Below are 22,313 nucleotides of genomic sequence, written 5' to 3'. Positions count from 1 at the left end.
CTCACCCTCAACGCCTCACCCAACACCTCACCTTCACTCATCATCAACATCTCACCCTCACTCACCCACAAACATCAGCCTCAACACCTCACCCTCAAAACCTCAACCTCAACACCTCACCCTCAACACCTCACCCTCACTCACTCTCACTCACCCTCACCCTCACTCACCCTCACTCACACTCACTCACACTCAGTCACACTCACTCACCCTCACTCACCCTCACTCATCCTCAACCCCTCACTCACCCTCACTCACACTCACTCACACTCAGTCACACTCAGTCACACTCACTCACCCTCACTCACCCTCACTCACCCTCACCCACCCTCAACCCCTCACCCTAACTCACAATAACACTCCCTCACCCTCACCCTCACTCACTCTCACTCTCACTCACCCTCAACACCTCACTCACCATCAACACCTCACTCACACTAAACTCCTCACTCACCCCCACCCTCACTCACCCTCAACACCTCACCCTCACACAGTGCAATAGGTCTCACAGGATTTTTAGTTACAGCTTTTACAATTGTTTATTGCTTTTTTGATTTGTAATTGTTTAACATTGGCAAAAAAAAAAAAATGCAAAAGATTTACAAAAAAACACACATAAACAATTCTAAATGCACTAACTCTAATGCTGCGAGACCTATTGCATTTCAAATGCTTGTTTTTGTGTTGTGGTGCCCACACCTCCCCTGGTGGGGCGGGCCTGAAAGGGCCGGTAGACTATCAGCAGGCTGCTGGCCATGAATAATATCTTACCAAATTTTGCCATACCCCATGCTTCCAGAGGTCTTTGTTTATTTCTCCCCACTTACATGCATACTCGGAATTCATCTTCGTACTGTGCCCAAGCATTACCACCAAATGATATTTGAGCGTTGTGTATAACATCTGTGTATTTAAACAGGGCCACGCTCCGCTCAGGATATTTCTCACAGTACGCACTAGCGTAAATTAGAAAAGCTTCCGTCCAGTTCTCTATCGTCATAGGCACTCTTATGCGTTTTCCCAGTTCATATTCCTCCTCCTTGGACTCTTCTTGGCCCTCAGGATTCTATGCCGGTGCTTAAACATACTCCCCTTTCCCAGTCTTGTCTTTGGACAACATCAGGTGTGCTCCCAAAGGCTTAGTCACTCCCATGTGCAGGAGTTTCTTTATTTTCAGTTCTTTGCTCTCCTTACCCTCCGCTTCGTCTACCTTCCCCTTCTCCCCCTTGGTCCCTTCGTCCTCCATTTCTTTATCTTTGACCTTGTCACCGCCTGTCCCTATGCTGGCATCCCCCTTCAGGTACTTGTCCCCCCATCCTCTGTAACCACTGCTTTATTCTTCATCCCTCAGTTCCTTTTACCTCGCCCTCGTTCCTCCCTGCCTACCCTTGTGTCCTTCACATATGTGCCTTTCTGCAGTCTTTTATCCATCTCCCCACACCACTCATCCACTCTGGTTGATACCATCACGGGGGCTGACCCTGAAGCTCCTACATTCTTACCTGGTGTTAAGGTTGTTTCCCATTCCGAAGCCTGCCGCCGAGCCAGTGAAAAATGCTACTCAGACACTGATTAGCAGACCCCCACCCCCTCCCCCTTCGGACTGCCCCAAACTGTGCTGCCACCACCTCTGTTCTGCAGCACCCGGCACATCACTGTCCACAATCTCGCCTCCTTCGAGACTGTCCTCCTCACAATCCAACTCCACACAGTCCGCCAAATCACCCGACCTTGCATTGTGTTTAACTGCCACCTTTTGTTGCACATCACGCCCCTCCGATGGTTGACTGCCTACTTTTTCCTAGTTTGCCACCTGCTGACTTCCCGAGACGTGTAAAAAAGATGGTATGACTGGTGTGCAACACCCCATGACCGGACTTCTGCCTAAGCATTGAAGAGCTCGCCCTACTTCAATCCTGTATGTGCCATGAATTCCTTGTGCCTGCGATACCCCCACCCCTTTAGGACTCATTTTCGCTGCCTTAGTAATGTGCCAAAGGCCTGCTGCCTCTTTACCACCACTCTCTGCTCCCAACTGGAACCTCTCCATTCCTTCTGGCCATTGTGTCTGGAGACACCAGGGCGCCCTCTGCACCCAATCCCGCATACCCAGGGATCTGACCAGGTGGTGGCAGTTAATAAAAGCCCACTATGGCTTAGGAGAATTTCTGCATAAGTTGTTGTTAAAGGGAGAAAAACTGGCATGTATTTGAGATTTTCCCTGCCAGATCTGGGTGATGTGGGCATTTGCTGTCTCTTTATGCCTCTGTTTCTCCCCTTCCAAAATCGGGAATGCATACCATTTTATGAATAGAAGTGGCTTCTCTGTAAAAAAAACAATTGAACTATTTCGTTTATTTTGCAAGACTCTTCTGGTGATGCAGTTCAGAGTTGCTCTGTTAAAGCATCCTAGCTGCTATCCCTCCCAGGACTAGTGAAGTACCATACAGGTAGTGTATCCTAATTTGCCAACACCAAGCTGCTTGCGGGAAAAATGTTTACTGTTCATGTCCGTTTTAAAATATATCCTTTTTTTTTTTTTTTAGGTTATGTGGGGTTAGTAAATCAAGCCATGACCTGCTATTTGAACAGTCTTTTGCAAACCCTGTTCATGACTCCGGAATTTCGTAATGCACTATATAAGTAAGTATTTCAAATGTTTTTGATAGATACTACATTTTTCACTGTATTTTGAAATGTTTCAATACAGTAAGAAGAAATGTATCACATGGTAACTTTCTGCCCCAAGGCTCATAATAATGGTATTGCCTCTATTTACTTTTGAAAAACATGTTTAATGTGAAAATGGAGTATGCCAAAGCCCACTGTGCGTAAGGGAGGGTCAGCGCATGCCAGCCAACATGTGGCCCACGACCGGCCCAAACTAGTCTCAACAGCAGCCCTCTCAAAGTGGCAAAGAAAGCGTTGGAAAGAGGGATGGTTATGTTAAGAAACGGATAAAGAAATCATTTTAACTATCGTGATACGTCCTGCTATTGACACCGGCAGGTTGATCCATCGTTTGATTTGCGGAGTTAATTTGTCCGCAGTGGAGCCATACGCAGTTACCGTCTCTATAATACATACACAGTCCTTATATGTGGCTATTGCAGTGGGAGTCTTGGGAAGGGAGTCTTCAAACACACAGTGGTTATCTGCAGCATCAATGAACAGTACCCATTACCAGCTAGAGTTGACTGGGGTGGTGGGCGACTCTAGTAAAAGACGTTAAATTGCATACATTCTTATCTCAATGGTAATGATCTCACTATTAATTACCCCATCTCTCTAGTCAGAAAATATGCAATTGAAGAAGCAATGTCTTGTCTATCTACGTTCGTGTTGGTCGACTTCATCTTCCTTTTGGTCAAGCGTATTTCTGCGTATTTCTTTTATTTTTTTGGGAAGCTATATCATTTTAGATACAGTATGCATACCACATATACGGACAGTATGTACATATTGCAATTATGACTGGGAAACGACAAAGATGGTTGTACATCTATACAATGTAATAAAAACTTACAGCAAGTAAATCCTAACTGGGAATACTTGCTGTGGGAGGAAGCCTGTAGGCTGAACTTGTCTGTAGCTCTGATGAAGCATCTGAAGGCAGTTACGACCAGAGTGTGATTGCATAACAGTTGCACCATTGACATCAATCTGTATGCAAAACCCATAGCCCATGATATCAGTTGCTGTCAGTCGTGGTAGATTCATAGTAGGTACGTTCGGAGGGGCTGCCAGACATCTCTGGGACGGTACGTTAATGGTTGCATCTGGGCTATAGTTCACTGGTTGTGTCACATAAGATAAGGTTGTTAGGCCATTGTGCTATAGTTTGATATGGTGTGTTTCCCCGGCAACATGGCAACTTCACGCTTTGCGAGAAAGAGAGCAATAGCGACAAACCATCAGCTTTCCTTTAGGACGTCCCATGCACAGCCCAATAGCACTAGCAGAGGATCTGATGGCAGTGTTGAATTTACCTTCCAGGAGATATGTGCAAATATGTCAGTCCAGTTACTGCCGACATGAGGGCACAGCAAGACCATATGAAGGAAATCTGCATGTGTGGCATGGCATTTGGGACAGGTCGATGGACAGGTGGGGTCAATATTGCCCTTGAGGCTAGGTGTCATGTATGTGTGCCGTAAAAATTTTAAATGTAGCAGTTTGTGTCTATGGTTAGAGGAGACTAGCTTGGTTTGCCCACAGTAGTAATTCCAGATGTCAACTGATATGGGGCACCCTAGGTCCTCCATCCAAGCCACCCACAATCAACCATCCACGGTGGGCAATAGTTTTAGGCAAGTACAATACAGTTTGGAAACCAGGTGTTCATCTGTGTCGGTCCTTGATCAGGGCAGTAAGGTGGTCAGGAGTAATGAGATAGGTGGAACGTGGGCCCTCAGGGCACTCTGCTCACAATGCATAACAAATCTGTCCAATGGTGTGATTGCAGTAAAACAGATGTCCTCTGACTGTATGATAGCTTAGCTATCAAGGGAACAAATCTCCAGTAGTATGTAACATTAATCTACTAAGCATGCAGCTGACAGTGGGATCAATCATCGGGGGGAGCCAATGATTGCTCGCGAACTGGAGCGTGGCAAATACAGGTGATCCACTACCAAGAACCGCTGCAATCTGTGCCACGCCCAACCGGTGGTGGAGAGGGGCTGAAGATCTCTAGGGTCCAGAGGTAGGCCAATGGGAAGAATAACATTGAGTGGTTAAGACCCCGAAAGATCCCTCTCAATCTTGCTGTGGTACCAATGGCACTGGGCTACTAAGAAGTAAAGGTGAAAATGGAGTATGCCAAAGCCCACTGTGCGTAAGGGAGGGTCAGCGCATGCCAGCCAACATGTGGCCCACGACCGGCCCAAACTAGTCTCAACAGCAGCCCTCTCAAAGTGGCAAAGAAAGCGTTGGAAAGAGGGATGGTTATGTTAAGAAACAGATAAAGAAATCATTTTAACTATCGTGATACGTCCTGCTATTGACACCGGCAGGTTGATCCATCGTTTGATTTGCGGAGTTAATTTGTCCGCAGTGGAGCCATAGTTAAGGCCGAGAATTTGCTCCTTATCGCGGTGGACATGGATACCCAAATATTTAACTTTGTCAGCACCCCAATGCAGTGGAAAGTCATTGTAGAATTGCTGGGCAGCCTCAGTCAATGGAAATAGTTTTGACTTATTCCAGTTGATCTTGAGCCCCGAAAATTGCCCAAATTTCGGAATCTCCCATAACACTGGGCTTGGGTTCGAGGCAGGGTGTCAAAGGAAAAGCAGGATGTTATTAGCGTAGAGCAACCGTAGCAGCAGGCCGATGTCAAACTGTAACCTGTGCCAAATGTGCTTGTCCTGAAGGTGCCGGACTAGCGGGTCCATCGCCACACTGAAAAGGAGCGGGGAGAGTAGGCACCCTTGTCTCCTGCGCCTGCTTATTATGAATGGAGCAGTTACCGAGCCATTGGTACGGATACAGGCTGTTGGATGGGAGTAGAAAAGCTGAATGAAGTGTGGAAATGTAATTTGATCTAAAGTGGAATGCTAGCCAACTGAACTTATGTTACCTTTTGTATGATTTCACAGAATTAATGAAGTCCCCTGACGAAGGGCACTTGCCCGAAATGCATTGGGCACAATTACCATGAATGCCTTGAAAAACGTTATGTAGTTATAACAAGTACCAAATGAATATGAAAATAAAACAAAAAATAAGCATTTGACACATTTTTGAAGAACTTTATTGAATGAATGAGATGAACATTTGATTCTAGAGTGCATCGAAGGGACGTCACTCCTGAGGGAATTGCCGCTTTTTGAGAAGTAGAAAAGCTGAATCCGAGATGTAAAGCCACGTGGGAGACAGTTTCCGCAGCTTTGCCCATAGAAAAGGCCACACAAGGGAGGCAAACGCCTTCTCCGCGTCCAGCAGGGCCACAGCTGCTGGCACTTCAGGAGAAATTCTGTTGACCACAGAGACACAGTGAAGAAGCATTCCTGTGTCAAAATGTGTTGCCTCACATACAATGCCTTAAAAGGCAAAGATCCGCTTTATATCCAAAATAAGTTAACGGCTTACATCCCTAGCCGCGCTCTTAAATCCAGCAACCAAGCCCTACTGTGTGTTCCCTGTACCCGTCAAATACGCACTAGGGGAAAGGCCTTCTCCTATCTTGCCCCAGGATACTGGAACAAACTTCCTCAAACCCTGCAAGAGATACCCACATACTGTAAATTTAGAAAACTACTAAAAGCCTGGTTATTCTGAATCTACCTGGTGCGCCTTTCCTGTTAGGATCCGCCGCAGCGCCGAGATGTCCCCGGGTGAGTCGTGCGCTATAGAAAGTAATATTTACAGAACATAACAGCATAACATATAAACGTGCACAAGTTTATTGAAGTAGAGCGGTTGGGAAGGAACCCCGATTGGAGTGGGGAGATGATGGTTTCAAGGAGAAGCAGCAATCTGCCCGCCAGCACTTTCGCTAGGATTTTAGTATCGAAGTTTAGTAATGACAATGGTCTGTAAGACTAGCAATATTGTGGGTCCTTGCTAGCTTTTAATAGCAGAACCACTTTCGCCTCGCATAGTGTGGGGGGAGCTCGGCCTTTTCCAGGAACTCTGCATACATTTCCAGAAGATGTGGAACAAGCAAATGTTTGTAAGTCTCACAGGATGCGCCCGTAAGCCCATCAGATCCAGGGGCCTTCGACCCATCCATGGAGTCAATTGTGGCTACAATCTCCTCTATTGAGATCGGCTCGCTGAGGAACTGCTGCCGCGGGGAGGACAGCCAGACTATGGTGACCTCAGACAGTCTGTTTGAAAAAATCAATCCTAGGCAATTTCAATCAGTTTGTAATATATAACACAATAAAACAGGGAAAAGCAAACAACGTGAAATCAAATAGACAGTGTATAAACTTTCCTTTCTTATATTTTTAATCAATTATATTGATATAATTGATTAAAAATATAAGACTGCCACTTCTTTCCCTTTTATTTTTATTTTTATATACATTTGATTCTAACTGTTATGAATTTGTATTGTGTGTTTAACACAATTTTTAATCTTATGTAATTGTTAATATAATTAAAAGGACATTTTATACACTGTCTATTTGATTTCACGTTGCTTGCTTTTCCCTGTTTTATTGTGTTATATATCACAAACTGATTGAAATTGCCTAGGATTGATTTTTTCAAACTGTTTTTCCCTGTCCTAGGAATTGAAATATATTTACTATTCAGGGGGTCCTTGTTTTTCTACATCCGACCTCGGGCAGTCTGGCAGGCCGCCACCCTACTCATCGTGTATAGAGGCATAAAGCGTAGTATGAAAGGGCAGTAGCTCCTCCAAGATCTCCCACCATCTGTGGACCGCGTGACATCCACGAGAAAGAGTTTTGATATGTAGTTGCTTCCCTGTTGTGAGCAAAGCAGTTTCCCGGGCATTCACCTTTGACATGCCGAAGGGCTCGTGCATACTTCCCCAGGAAGTGCAACTCGCGTTCCGCAAGATCCCAAAAGTTCTTCATTGCCTCAGTTCGGGGTTACAGCCCTTCATTCACTGACCCCGCTGAGGCCACGCGCTCCAAAGAATAGCCATATGTCACTTAGTATACCGCCGTGTTTAGCGATCGCCATTCTGTGGATGTATGCCTTGAAGGCCTCCCAAAGAGTGACCTGTGTAGCCACTGTGCGGCTAGTATGCCGGTAAGAAATCCAAGCCGTTTGTGGCCTGTAAGTCAGGGGAGGACAGTGCTGGCGAGCCCGTAGGGTTGTTCAAGGCTCCCTGACCTGCTTCTTGCAGAACTCCTGGGCCTCCGCAGGGGTCTCGCACATATGTGATTTTCCCTGGACATACACGCTAGACGCGCCAGGTAGAGCATGCCATACCGAAGTCTCATTACCCCGAGCGAGGCCTTCACAGCGGCAAACTTGCATCGAGCCTCCTGCACCATCAAGGTGAAATCTAGATTGAAAGAGATCAATGTGCCCTGGTATTGGCCAGCCCACGTTTGCACGCCGTCCGAAGAGCAGTATCTCTTTCACTGAAGTTGAGTACACGCCCAATGATGGGCTGCGTCATCGCCCCCGGGGGAGGTGGATGGGGGACCTAGGCCACAGCGATCGATGTGCACGCTCCACAAGGACGGCGGTAGAAAAGGCTTCAAGCCCGAACAGCTCCACCAGCAGGTTTTCAATGAACAGGTGCATTTTCCCAGTGGCTGTGAGTTCTGCAATCCCAGTTATGCGAAGATTGTTGTGGTGTGACCAGCAATCGAGATACTCGTTCTGCAGAGATATGGTCTTGAGCTGATGCTCAAGCTTCTCCAGGTGCTTCGTCAAGGTTGCCGCCCCTTCCTTCAACGCTGAAATGCGCTCCTCAGCCCTCTCGATCTGGGCCTGTTGATGGTCGAGAGGATCAGCCACTCTATCCAATCTGCGTGATAGGGCTTTGTATCGTGAATCCATGGTTGTAAACCACACCTGGATCTCGGACATCAGGGCCTCCATGGTAGCAGACAGTGTGAGCTCCAGGTAGCTCCCCCACTGCCCCATCCATCTCGTAGTGGGCCTTCACTCACTCTTGGCCTCCCAGTGCGCTCAAACTGCAGCTTGCACTGTTTCGGGTCCGCACGGCCCAATACTGCTCCAGCAAGACCTGCAGCAGTCACCAGTGTCCGTAACCAACACCTGCAGCAAGTAGGAAATCTAACCAAGAGTATGCTCTATGATGGAGAAGGCCACGCCTGGGGCATGTGCAGTGGCAGAAGCTGCAGTCCGAGAGGGGCGCGGCAACCAGAGTCGAGAAAGCTGGTACCCAAGAGTCTCACCCAGGCCCCAGGCCCCAGTATCTGCACCGCACTGGGCCCAAACAGAGCAGCAAGGGCCCCACCAGGCCTGTGAGAGCCTGCCAAATACCAATGTTTCGGGCGGAGGGGCCCCATTTTTTGGTCGAGCCTGGGCAGGTCATTTGCTACTCTGCGAGCCATGTAGTTCCTTGAATATGGGCTTTAAGCACCACCCATGTTTTCAATTGGCTTCTCTTACTGTCCTTTGTAAATGGCCGCTTTTGATTGGTGGTGGTAGGGCTTTCATATCCTCCCATGAGGACTGGCACTGTTACGTGTGCTTATACACTTTACGTTATTTCCCAAACTTAAAGAGCACTCCTTCTTTGGTTGCTCTGCTTGTGCTCATGTTCCTGCCATGAAACCTTCGTGGCCGCTTCTTTTTCAGCTTGGCACCTCACTTAATCTCCCTGTGCCTTTCCCCACACCACCTCACTCCTCACATAACAGTGCATGCCTGCCCGACCAACCCTCCGAGGTCGCTGCTTTTTCTGACTTATGATGCTGCTTTTTAGCCCGCTATCTACTGTGATGCTCGTAATGTCCCCTGCCGTTCCCCACATCACCCCTTCGCACTGCAGTGCTTTTTAGGTCTTGCGCCTAGCGTTGCAGTGCGCATGCACTGCTCACACAGCGAGAGACCTCTTGTAGGGGGTTTGAAAATCGACCTAGGAATCGCACACGGTTGTGCGTGTGCTTTTCCTTTTGTGCTACACTATTGGACTTTGCGTGCATCTTGTAATGATAGACCGCACGCAATTGGCTAAAGGAGGGCGCATTGCTCTGCCCATGGCCTATTGTTGTCTATTACGTGCACCAATGCCATGTGGTTTCAATTTTCGGAATTGTAGTGTGACAATACCCAAAGTCACAAATTGTCATAACATAACAACACATTGTCATAAACATAACCATAAAAGAGACATTTCATGATATACATACACAATCGAATAGAAATCACAGATTCTTTTTAGTCGGCAAACAATGTGCCACCGGTTCCTTTTAGTTAGCACACAATTCGGCGACATGCGTTTTGGTGAAACACCATGATAACAGTGACACCTTCCTCAAGGCAACAAAAGATTAATAGAGCAATTAAAACCAGAGAGAACTCCAAATAAGGCTCTCCAGAGGGTGGAAAAGGACGAAGTAAAAAGAGATCTTATTCTGCCTCTTACCGATGAAGAAATGAGGGGGCAGTCTAGGCTGCACCTTAAACTGGGTGCCCCCAGAAGGCAGGTGATGGGGATCAAAAATGTTTGGAAGGCTCGATGAAGAGAGAGTCCTACATTGTTCAGACTCTTCTTTGGAATCCAGGACAGAGCGAAGATGCCTGAATCCCCACTTGGTAGGTCCCCTACAACTATTATACATGCTTTTCTTCCCTAAAGTTATCCTGAACATATTAATGTTCACCTAGAAAAGCATACAATGTGTAGGACTCTCTATCTTCGTCAAGCGTTCTAAACATTTTTGATTATTGGGATGTCCTCTCCTAAAAGCACAAATTTTGAACTATGCAGGTACTCTCATTGCCAGATGTCAGTGACGGACACCTATGATATAGATCTCTGATGTTTCCGGCATGTTTTGCTGTGTGAAGATGAAGCCAAACTTTCTATTGTGGAGTTTCAAGGAAGTTTAACACCAGGTTGCACTTGAGGGTATGGATGTACTCCAGATTTCGCAATCGATCATCGTCCAAGTCCCAAAGTCAGTTAAGTCTAAGAAACCCCAAAAACATAATAAACCAAAGCACGGCTCTCCTTCATCCCATTGTCGGGAGTTGTGTGATGCCTAGGGTACCTTAAGGCGTGGAGTCATTCCTCAGCTTAAAAAACGATTCTGACCCTGCTCACGACGCACTCCTATTTTCCTGAGCTGTCCGCGGTGCCACAACAGTTAATGAGCTGAGACTGCCCTGTACCAGATCTTTGGTAGTATAATCAAGGGAGAAAGGATCACTTGTCCTGATCAACCTTAGGTCTGCACAATGGTGGGGGGGATTTTCTGTCCCAATATTAAGACCCTCGGGCACGTGATGGGTATGGTGGTGTCTTTTAAGCGGTATATCTTGATTCTCCGCTTATATTTCACGTGTGTGCATAATCATTAGGTCTATTTCGGTTATGCAGCCTCCACCAGGAGGTAATTACCCAAGGTTGGTGCAGTAGTGAGCCAGAGACAAAAAGACCAAAAAGCCAGGGAGACAAAAATTTAATAGATCTGGTTTTGGGTCTAGTAAACTCAATAGTAGTGCATCCGGTTTTACTGGTTTATGAGTTACAGTTGCACTTTGAGTATTAAGGGGGTTAAAAGATTGGTCGACATGTTTCTGCCTCAATTGCCTTTGTTCTAGGACTTACGGGCATTCATCAGGACCGTGAATTAACGTGCAAAAAAATATAATACAGTGTTCAGAAGTGAGAAGGAAAAAGGTTATTGACCTGTTCCTATGTCTTGGAGGTCTTATGGTACCTGTAATGAGTAAACACATAATTGTAACACACACACACGGGGTGGGGGAGGGGGGACACACACCCACAGCAGGATACCGCTGTAAAATTTACCAATAAACAACTACAAAATGGCAATACTTTATAGACCGTTTGCGTTCATTTGAGTGTCAACTCTCTCATCCTTTCCATACTCAGGCACCGTCCTATAGCATGCTTGCAGAGGGACAGTGTATATTTACATAGTATCATGCATTCATATTCATTGTGAACTCTCGTGACACTGATGGTAGTGAATTCTAATCAATTTCTATCAGGGCGAGTGCTGAGATCATTCCCCCCCACCATCCTGCAGACCTAAGGTTGATCAGGACAAGTGATCCTTTCTCCCTTGATTATACTATATCCTTTGGAAAATGAATGGATCAATATTCCGTCTCCCCCACTTCTGTTTACCAGATCTTTGGTACCCATCTTAATCCCTCTGGAGCAACTTCAGACCCTAAGGATTTTTAGTTGCTCCAGTTAAATTACCACTGGCAAATTCATCACTGACTGTGCCTTTCAATCACGCCTCAAGGTGAGCCCCATCCTAGAGTTCTGCTCCACCAACTCTGGTCCTGTCGCAGCGTCCGATGCAGCCTTCGGCATCGCAACAGACGCCACCAGTCCGAGCCTCAACGTGATCCCCGTCGTCTGAAGCTAAGCGGATAGTTTGGTCTGACTATGAGACTCCTCTGTAACTCCCTCCAAGGTCTCAAACAGCCCACCTTTACTCTTTCAGACCCCAGCAGTGTGAGGATGACGGTCCCAAATGATGACCATTACAATTATGACGATCCTTTCCATGATTTCCAGGATACCGCTCTGGACATTAGCCTTTCCTCCCCAGATCCTGCAGTGGCAACAGAGGTGTCTGCCTCCTTTGCTACTTAAATCAGGAGAGAGGCATTTTAGATCTTCCCTTTCCCAATACAGAAGTCTAAACATGTGGAGAGATGAATCCAGAACCTCTTCTACCCTCTTCTGATGTACTTTCTAATGTACTGCATCAGAGCAGAACCAGGATATTAGTCCCCAGTCAACATGCAGGTAGCAAAACTTCATACGCCTGCTGCTGGGGTCCTGGATTCCCTCTTGAAATATCCACTCCTGAAAACCTGGTAGTGGCGGTATCCACAAACAGATTTAATCCTAATTCGTTTCGGACCATCCCATCAGATAGAGAATCCAAACTCAGAAATATTTAGCCATACACATGTTTTCCTTTACTAGCCATTCTCTTTGGTCAGTCAGCACCAGCTACCTTCTCTTTAAGTACATCAATACATCTTGCCAGCTATTCCTGAGTACATTCAGCCAACCCTACAAACTTTTATACAAGATGGCAAGGCTCTGTAACGTGTTCTGTATGTTCAGATCTGTACATTTGAATTCCCTCCACCGGCTTCAGTGATGAAAAGAAAACGTTAATATACATTCCCTTTGATTCTAGGGCTAGGCTCTTTGGAACGAAGGCAAGCTCCTCCTAGCTCTACCTGTTCAGTAGTTCCCCAGCAACTTTGCCCATTGTGAGGTTTCCAGAGAGATACCAGCAGAGACCGCTCTAAAATGCATCCCTGTAGCAACAGGCCTCTCAGTCCTTTTGAGGTAGAGGCATGGAATCAGCCCAACAGAGTCCAGGCCTCTGGGACAATGATTCACCAATACACCCCCCTCTTGCTGCTGCGGTAAAACCACAATGGGTAATCCTCTGCAGCTCAGGATCACCCGAATGAGGTTTGGTGGATAGGCATCACATCCAAACAATGGGTGCTCCAAATTCTGAAACGCAGAATTCACCCCCCCCCAGAAATGCCACCCTCCCATACATGCTACCTTCCTCAGGACTACTTGACCATACTCTGGAGAAATTCAGGCTCTCTTGGCCAAGAGAGCCATAGAGAGGGTGCTGACATCAGAGATCGGGACTAGCTGTTACTCACGTTATTTAATGGTGCCAAAGAAGGACAGAGGCCTTCACCCCAACTCCTATGTTAGACTTCTGAACAATTTCTCTGGAAGGATAGTTTAAGATGCACACTCTGTCCTAAGTTCTGTCTGCCCCAGATATGGGAGACTGGGTGATGGCATTGGATTTGTAGGGTGCCTATTTTCTCATCCCCGTCCTGCCGTCTCAGATTTATCCTGCGGTTTCAGGTAGGCCACAAGCACTTTCAGTTCCCTGGGCTCCCTTTTGGCCTTAACGGTACACCTCGGGTGTTCACAAAAGTGATGGTGGTGGTTGCAACTCATCTTGGGAGGTTTGGAATAAGTCTTTTTCCAATTCGACAACTGGTTTCTGAAGTCGCGCTCGTTTCAAGCAGTCTAAAACCACCTCCGACGACTTGTTAACGTTGAGTTTTTCCGTTAACATGCCAAAGTCACACCGACTCCTTCACAATGGCTTCCTTTCATCATGAATCTTTCCAGGATATGGTGCTTTTCTGTGCTGTTCCTCTGCTTGATCGAGTCCAGGACATGTGGGCTATGATGCCAATTTTTCAGCCCTTAACTGGGCGTCTGTGAGAGAAGCACTGAGGCTTTTTGGCCTCTTGCACCACGTGGTACTTGTGGGCTCTGGAGTGGGAACTGACGTTCAAGTGGGCTCCGCGCCACGGGAAGCTGTCAGATTCCATGTGTGTTAGAGGAGACTGCAAAAGACTTGCACTTATGGATGCTTGACTGCAATTGGAATGGTGGCAGACCCCTCACCATACCCCACCGCGAGTTAATGGTTGTGACGGAATGCGTCGTTGCTGTGTTGGGGAGGTAATCTGGGAGTGGTGGAGATCAGGGGACTCTGGTCTCTGGCAGAAAGTCACCTCTACATCATCCTGCTCGATTTGCAAGTAATTCGCTTGGCATTGAAGGCATTCCTCCTATCCCATGAAAGGGGAATGGGTGCAGGTTCTCTCAAAGAACATGACCGCCTTATGGTACAGCAACAAACAGGGGGCTTGGTGTTGTGGGTCCTGTACCAGGAGGCACTATGTCTCTGGAAGTGACAGAATACGCAGGGCTTCTTCCTGATTGCCCAACACATGGCAGGATCTTTAAATACCAGGGAGGATGCCATTGCCTAGTGGATCACAAATGGTAGTTTTACTCTGAGGTGGTACAGGGCCAGCAGTGGAGAGAACTGATGCTTGATCTATTCGCACCTGCACAGAACGCAGTGTCCAAGCTTTTGCATGCTGAAGTTCCCTGAACTTTTGCCCTCAGGGACGCCTTTAAGCTCGACTGGTGTTTGGGACGCCTATATTCCTTTCTACTCCTGCTTCTCCTCACCAGAGTGCTGAAAATGATCAAGAAGGATCTGGCACAACTGTTCTAGTGGCTTCAGACTGGGTGAGTATAGTGTGACACCCGGAACTTCTGGCAATGAGCATCTGCCCCCCACTTTGGCTGCCCCTTCGTAGGACCTCCTGTCTCAATAGCAATGACAGGTCCTGCACCCCTAGTTGCACTACCTGCAGCCCCATACGTTGATATTGAACATCTACAGTTGATGGCTTCCAGATTGCATCCTGAAGTGGTTCAAGTAATTCTGGCAACCAGGTGTCCTTCCACCAAAACTTTTTTGCTGGAAGTTGGGGGCATTTTATTGTCTGGTGTTCTTTCTGTGACATTCAGCCTTTACAGCAGTGGCGGCTGGTGATATTTGAAAGTGGTATAGCGTAAAAGATATTGCTGAGTTTTAAGTTACAAGCTAGTCAGTCAGACTGACATAAGGATGGTTCGAGGGTGTTTTCCCCGTGGAAATTTTGAAAGTAAGATTGGAAAATGGTTCATTCTAAAGCAAATTTGAATAATGAATGTAATGAGAAAGCAATAAGGTTTATGAAGCAAATTGAATACGGGGCCTGAAATATGTAAACACATGAGAAATTTTCTCGTATTAATATGTTGAACTTGCTGCTGTAGTGTGCAAATGTACATTGCAACAAATAAGGTTTTTAATTATCTTACCAGCACACACGGTTGCCTCTGCACTGCAACTGGTTGGTAAAACTGAAACATCACCATGCCACATTAACTGCTAATCTCACAAGAAGAATGGTCGTTGCAAAATTAAAATGTACATTATGTTCTCACAACCTCTCCATGTTTCTATTTCCTGTGCCTTTCTCCAATATTGTCTGTCTTCCTATATTTTACACCTTCTGGGTCATGCTGTTGTCTCTCTCCCTGTCCTTTTCTCATCCTGACTCATGTGGCATTTGCTTGCCCCCACACTCTGACCTCCTGGGCCAAGAATTGAAGAAAGAGCATTACTCTTTTACGTAAAATGGTAGAAAGAGATACCCATCTAGTGACTGCTGTGAACAATGTGAAAACCTTGAGTTAATCCCGGATTACGCTTGTGACCAAAATTGTGTCAACCTACGCAAATATTTTATTTCACCAACTCTGATTTTTCTTTATTATCATATACAAATATTCCTTCAAATATGTGAGTTCAGGATGTGCACTGTACAAAAACTTCTCTGCAGTGGTCGCTTAACTTGCAGATCTAATGTATTTCTATTGCCCTTTAAAAAAAAAAGAACTAATGAGCATCCCGTTTTCAATTTAAGATAGACTTATGGCTCTGATTGCAAACTGCGGATACCAAATCTGGATATCTGTGGGAACAGCTTTGCCTTCCATCATTCAAAAGTGGATAAACCAATGTATACCCATCCATGTTCAGTAGTAATTACTAAAGTTCTATGACTATGAAGGGTCACCATGAGGGACAGTAAGAGGAATAAACGCACTAAAAGAAACACACTACACACATAAAACCTAAAAAAAGATTCAGGCCGTATCAAAACTAGTAAAACCATTATAACCATATTATCGGCTCTAGAAAGATGAACGCCGAGGGCCACCTGTCCTCGTTGCCACTCCCAGTCGGTCTGCATGTTGTAAATCTGATCCCTACTGTACCTTTCAGTAATCTGATTACTTTGTTACTTACTTCACCTATGCCTAATTTCGATTAATGTACCTATTTTCTGTGCAAAACGCTGTGCTCTGAGCAATGGGTTTTAATAGCGCTGTATACAACCAAGTCTGAAAAACAAATATGTAAACATGCATTCTTTATAAATTCTGCATGTGATTTAATGTACTTCACATTGAAAAACTTGTGTTTTATTCAGCTGTGATTTATTTGTGATTTTTCATATTTAAGGAACAGTTGTGGAAAAGGTGCTTTTTTAGTTATGTCAGAAAGCTGCTTCACAAATGCGTTACCACGGATAATAGGACAGCTCACAGAAGATTTTAGTGAGGGAGAGATACTTTGATTTAAGCACCATCTAGACTGGACTGGAAATGTGTGCAGTGCAGGGCAAGTACACACGGAAAGTGACTAAAAAAGGCACCAGACCCATCATTTAGGCTTTACCCTATTGTAGCTCATATTGGGTCTTCAGTTTCCTAATACCATGTGCCCCTCCTGGCCAGTAAAAGGCAATCAACTATTACTATTTACAGGCTTTTGTTTTTTGCAGTTTTATATAGCGTGAACTCTACCTGAATATATTGTCGCTTAATGTGAACAGCAGTTACATTACAGAACAACACATTCATTTTTGTAGCCAAGGGAATATTAAGTAATTTGCCCAGACCACACAATCTTGATCCAGCGCATAAAAAAAGTGTGACGTGCAGGCCTCCTCTCTGGGATTAAAACTCAAAATGAGGGAAAAGCCCCCCACCACCTGCCAAAGGCGAATCAAATCTGACCTGCAGACAAAACTCCTCCGAGTCCTTACTGAAACTCAATCGGGTGTGGTTGCAGCCGCAGCACTGGAACACTTATGAGGTACTGCTCCCTCCCCTGCCACACCCTGGACAATGCATGAACCTCAATCCACGCACCAGAGTTAAAACTCTATCATCTGTGTGAAATGCAGCCCACACCGCTTCTGTCAGTACAACTGGAGCTGTATAACTCCAGGGCCTGCCTCTCTCCCTTCCTGGGGATCTGTCAGCAAGGCTCATGAATGTGCTATGTGTTAGCGGTGTACGCTGAAATAACAAGCGCTAAATGGCAAGAATGGTGTGCTGAACACACAGAAAGTGGATTACAAGAAGGTGGTTTATCGGGATGTCTTGAGCCAAGAGAGGTGCAGCGGTCCATCTAAACTTTCCTATGGTATAGGCACATCTGAAAGAAACTCGTTAGTTATAGATTCCTTACATTAGAATTACCCCCAGGCTTCAGACTGGATCTGGAAAGTTTTTCGTCAGCAGTACTTCTGTGCGTCGGAAGGTGGCGTCGGTCGGCTCCTCATTTGTCGTTGGCGTTGTCGCTGGGATGACGTCGCAGCAGCTACTTAGACGCCGCCCTCGTGCGCTGATGTTAGTTCTTTATTTTTCCGTGGCAGCCAGGGCAGATCCGGGAAGAGTGGTACCTCCAGTCACTTTCTGACTGAGTTTTTTCTCGACTTTTGTCGACTTTTTTTTTTTTGTAGATTGACTCCTGATGCATGAGGGATGCCCGGTTTCAAAGCATGTGGTTCCTGTAACTGACTAATGTCTAGGACGGATCCGCACCGCGTGTGCCTCTTTTGCCTAGGGCGCAACCATGACCCCAAGTCGCGCTCCGACTGCGGTCGATGACGCCGAAGGCTTTGTGGGAGGGGTCCCGAAAGCTGCTTGAGCGCCGGCAGTCTGCTCCGCGCCGTTCGAGGTCCCGGTCGCGAGGGAGGTCGAGGGACTGGTCGTGGAGCCACCACCATTCGTCCAAGTCATCGAACTCTTCGCACTCTTGGTTGGGTAAGTCGAAGCATAAGAAGTCGAAGAAGCCTCATTGCTCTTCGACTTCTCCTCGCTGGTTGGCCGACCTGACGAGGGATGTGGGTTGTGCCCCTCCCGTGGCTCCGCGTGCGGAGCCCGATGAGTCGACTCCATGTCTTCCTCCCTACCTGGGACCTGGAGCGACTCCCGCCCAGCTTCGTACGTTCTAAGAGGCGATGCATGCTATCTTTGGGCGGCCCGGACCCGCCTCGTGCCTTTGGGCCCCGCAAAGCCGGTTGGCTCCGGCCCCAGCCCTGGCGCCACAGGCCCCCCTTTGGATTCAGGCCTGGATCCGGATCGGCGCCGTTTGACCTGATTACACCTCCACCGACGCTGCTTCCTCCGGCACCATTACCGCATTAGACGCCGGTCCGCCCCCGGCCGTTGTCGACCCCTGCTTCCATCCTGACGTGCACCCGGAGCTGGACTGGCATTGCCCGACGCCGAATCTGGCGCTGAGAGGGGTTTTTGTGCCCCTGTTAACTCCTGGGGTCCCTTTTCAGCCAGATTGACACCCTGAGAAGGAGGACTGGGAGGGTTCAGAAGACCCTTTAACTGATCAGATGGAATCTGCGCAGGACTGGAGAGAGGAACTAGGGGATGCCAGTGGTCTGGACACCTCTGACCGTGGCATGGTGTCTCCTCCTACCGTGGCTATGTAGGAGGGAGCTTCTTGCGCAGTGGTGTTGCGTAGGACAGGCGAGGCTCTCAACCTCGAACTCCCTACAGTGGCAGTCAGGACTAACCTCCTAAACGAGGTGCTTCAGCCGGCGGCAAGCTCTTTGGAGCCTCTGCTTCCGTTCAACAAGGCCCTTACTGACGTCCTGTTGGGCACCTGGTCCAGGCCCAACACGGGGGCTCCCGTGGATAGGATGATTACCCAGTGCCACTGCTCGGCTCTGGGTGACCCGACTTTCCTTTCCCAACACCCCACTCCTTAGAGCTCGGTGGTCCCAGCCTCTACTTCCAAAAGCGCATTCCCTACCGCTCCACCAGAAAGGGAATTCAGGAAGCTGGATCATCTTGGAAAGAAGATTCTCTCTTCCGCCAGCTTGGGACTGCGGCGGAAACCTTTCATTTCAACCTTGCTTGATATTGAATGTCTTGCTCAATGTTTGACCTACTTCAGTCTTTGTTTTTAATCCTGTTCATTTACCTTACCTTTTCCCCACAGACAGTTCTTTCAGCCCTGCCCCCACACTATATTCCACATCATTCTGATTGATGGCTATGTATTGGCCACTACTGAAAAAAATGCATGAAAATTGCGCTATGATGAAGGAATTTATAAGCAGTGGTATTCTCCGAAACGCGCGTCTGCGCTTTTCTTTGTTGTTTGTATTCATTTTATACTTTGATTTGTACATATTGGTGTTCTATTGCTTATTGTTATATATTGTCAGATGTTTCTTGTTTTTGTAATCGTATATCATTGTCTTTTTTGTATGTTCAATCTGCTATTAGGTTGTTGTGTATATAGTGTGTTTTTCATTTATGCATAGTATTTTGTGGGCTGTGTCTATGTTTCATGAGTATTTATGTAGTTTATATATGAATGTGTTTATATTGTGAATGTTATAATTTTTGTAAAAAAATGAAATTTTCTACTTTCATTTAAAAACAAAAAACAAATGATGATAAATAAATGGTATTTTAACTGATCTGGGGGTGATTTCTAATTATCTTTGGAGCTACTGCCCTATTTTTGCTTATATTTGGGGACAAAGCGATACAAAAGGGGATGATGGGACGGAGCGTTTCAACAAATCAAACACTCACCCCCAGTCAACTGATCTGGGTTTAATCCATCACCATTCTTTAGTTCACTCAGCCACCCCAGTTCAGATATGGCTATATGCAAATCAGTCTGACCCTGTGCCTTATGGGAACAGTCCAGCCCGAACTGCCAAGCCATGTCTTCCCTGGACCGGAAACAAGCATCCTGGGACCGGTTTTGGATTCATAATCCTCATCAGCCAGGCTATCTTGAATCCAGTGGCCAAGTGAACAAGGGACTCACGTCTGAGCATACCCTGCCACACTTAGGGCGAACAAAGCGATACAAAAGGGGATGATGGACGGAGCGTTTCAACAAATCAAACACTCACCCCCAGTCAACTGATCTGGGTTTAATCCATCACCATTCTATAGTTCACTCAGCCACCCCAGTTCAGAGATGGCTATATGCAAATCAGTCTGACCCTGTGCCTTATGGGAACAGTCCAGCCCGAACTGCCAAGCCATGTCTTCCCTGGACCGGAAACAAGCATCCTGGGACCGGTTTCGGATTCATAATCCTCATCAGCCAGGCTATCTTGAATCGGACTCACGTCTGAGCATACCCTGCCACACTTAGGGCGAACAAAGCGATACAAAAGGGGATGATGGACTTGGCAGTTCGGGCTGGACTGTTCCCATGAGGCACAGGGTCAGACTGATTTGCATATAGCCATGTCTGAAATGGGGTGGCTGAGTGGGCTAAAGAATGGTGATGGATTAAAACCAGATCAGTTGACTGGGGGTGAGTGTTTGATTTGCTCAAACGCTCCGTCCATCATCCCCTTTTGTATCGCTATATTTGGGAACATCCTGTTATGTTCTTAGTTCTCTCCCTAGTTGGATGTTCCCCCAGAACGAGTCTTCTCAGGGTCCCTCTTGTGTTTACATGTCATGATTTCCCGGCACGTTACCGTGAGGGTTGTTTGTCCTTTGGTCTCTTGAGCAAGACAGTATTGTGTGGCACTGTGATTTTTTGTTATCTTCTTGTTTGATGTGTTTTGGTATTTCTCTATATTTATGTTTTCTTTGTTCTTATTCTTGATTGTTCTTTTTCCTTTATATTTGAGTTTTTTCTTTGGTTCGTTTATCCCACTATGGAAAGCATTAAGACCTTTGGATTCACTGATGATGACTTCACTCGACTATTGGGACAAACTGCCTCTTCTGATCGCCTTTTCTCTTTGAATAAAGGTTCTAATGATGAATAGCTGAAGCTTCTCAATCTTTAAAAAAAAGGCTAGGAGAACTGAATCACATGCAGAATTTATGATTGAGTATCTCAAAGCGGAGGTTATTCCGAATGGCCTTTCAATTAGGAACATCCCGGGCCTATTCGTAGAGATTCACAAATTTCTTGAGAAGTCGTCCCTTATTGCAAACAGGTGCTCTAGGGACCTCATGATGCTTATCATTGAAACTGCTAGAGAGGTGGTTCCCAGTTTGCTTAAAGAAATTCCTGAAATGGAAGAGACACTTTCGAAAAATAATCCTGTGGAGGATGCCAAGAGAAAGTTAGAGGAAGTCAATCTTGAGCTTGACTCTTTCAGTGACTACCTCATAAAGAAAAAAATTGATAAATTGAGAAAAGATATCCGGTACTTATCAGAGGTGAGAGTATAACCGGATTTGAATGCTCAATACTATTCTTCTAGAGATCCTTCTCAACAAGGTGACCAGCAACACTGGTCCAATAAAAGAATTTTAACGTTCTCGGATACCTCCGAGTCGGATAATGAAGGAGGATCTAGCTCCTCGGATGGTTTCTCCAACAGACATGCCCAGTTTGATGGCCCACAACGGTATAACCGTTTTTAGGGAACCGCCGGGGCACAACCAGAGTCAGGTTCGGGCCTCAAGACGGCACGTTACCAACATACGGAGAATCGCCCTTGATTCCTGGAGACCAGGAGAAACCAGTACTGGAGGGAATGAAGATATCTACCAACTCTGATCTCATTCCCATTTTCAATTTGTCGGAAAAGTCCCTTGATGAACCCACTATCAATCTACTGTCCCGAGCATTATCATTTGTTCCCAGTACTTTCTTTAATGCATTTAAATTGAATATAGATATCCAAGCCTTTTTTCGGAAGATTAGACTTAGAAAGTTCTTTTCGGGTCAAGACAACATACCTAATAACGTTTCAGGGTTTCGTTCGACCTCTGTTTTCACCCCCACCTTGGACCAGGTTGGCTCAGAAGTGGGCATTTTTGAAAAAAGTGTTTATTCTATAATCCATAACATGACAGAATTTGTTCCTAACGAAGCAGAACTTTGACTGTCTTGAGAACTGTCTCTAGTAATCTCTGCTGCAATTGTAGCTTCTTGCTGTATTTCCTCGTTCAACATTTGTAGATAATTAGTAAAAAC

The 22,313-nt window shown here is 46.3% G+C and overlaps 1 protein-coding gene across 4 annotated transcripts in view; it reads left to right on the top strand.

Moving 5' to 3' along the window:
* The window catches only part of USP47 (ubiquitin specific peptidase 47), a 1,403,284-nt gene that overhangs the window by 191,518 nt on the left and 1,189,453 nt on the right, over window positions 1-22,313 (top strand). For all 4 annotated transcript variants that reach the window (XM_078680933.1, XM_078680934.1, XM_078680932.1 and 1 more), the window contains one exon: window positions 2,547-2,643. In XM_078680933.1, the coding sequence (XP_078537059.1) occupies window positions 2,547-2,643 (97 nt within the window). The remainder of the gene's footprint in view (window positions 1-2,546; window positions 2,644-22,313) is intronic.

This window comes from Lissotriton helveticus, chromosome 3_1 (genome assembly GCF_964261635.1).
Source record: "Lissotriton helveticus chromosome 3_1, aLisHel1.1, whole genome shotgun sequence".
Lineage (NCBI taxonomy): Eukaryota > Metazoa > Chordata > Amphibia > Caudata > Salamandridae > Lissotriton > Lissotriton helveticus.
Note: the sequence above shows the minus strand (reverse complement) of the source record. Positions and strands in the feature narration are given on the sequence as shown.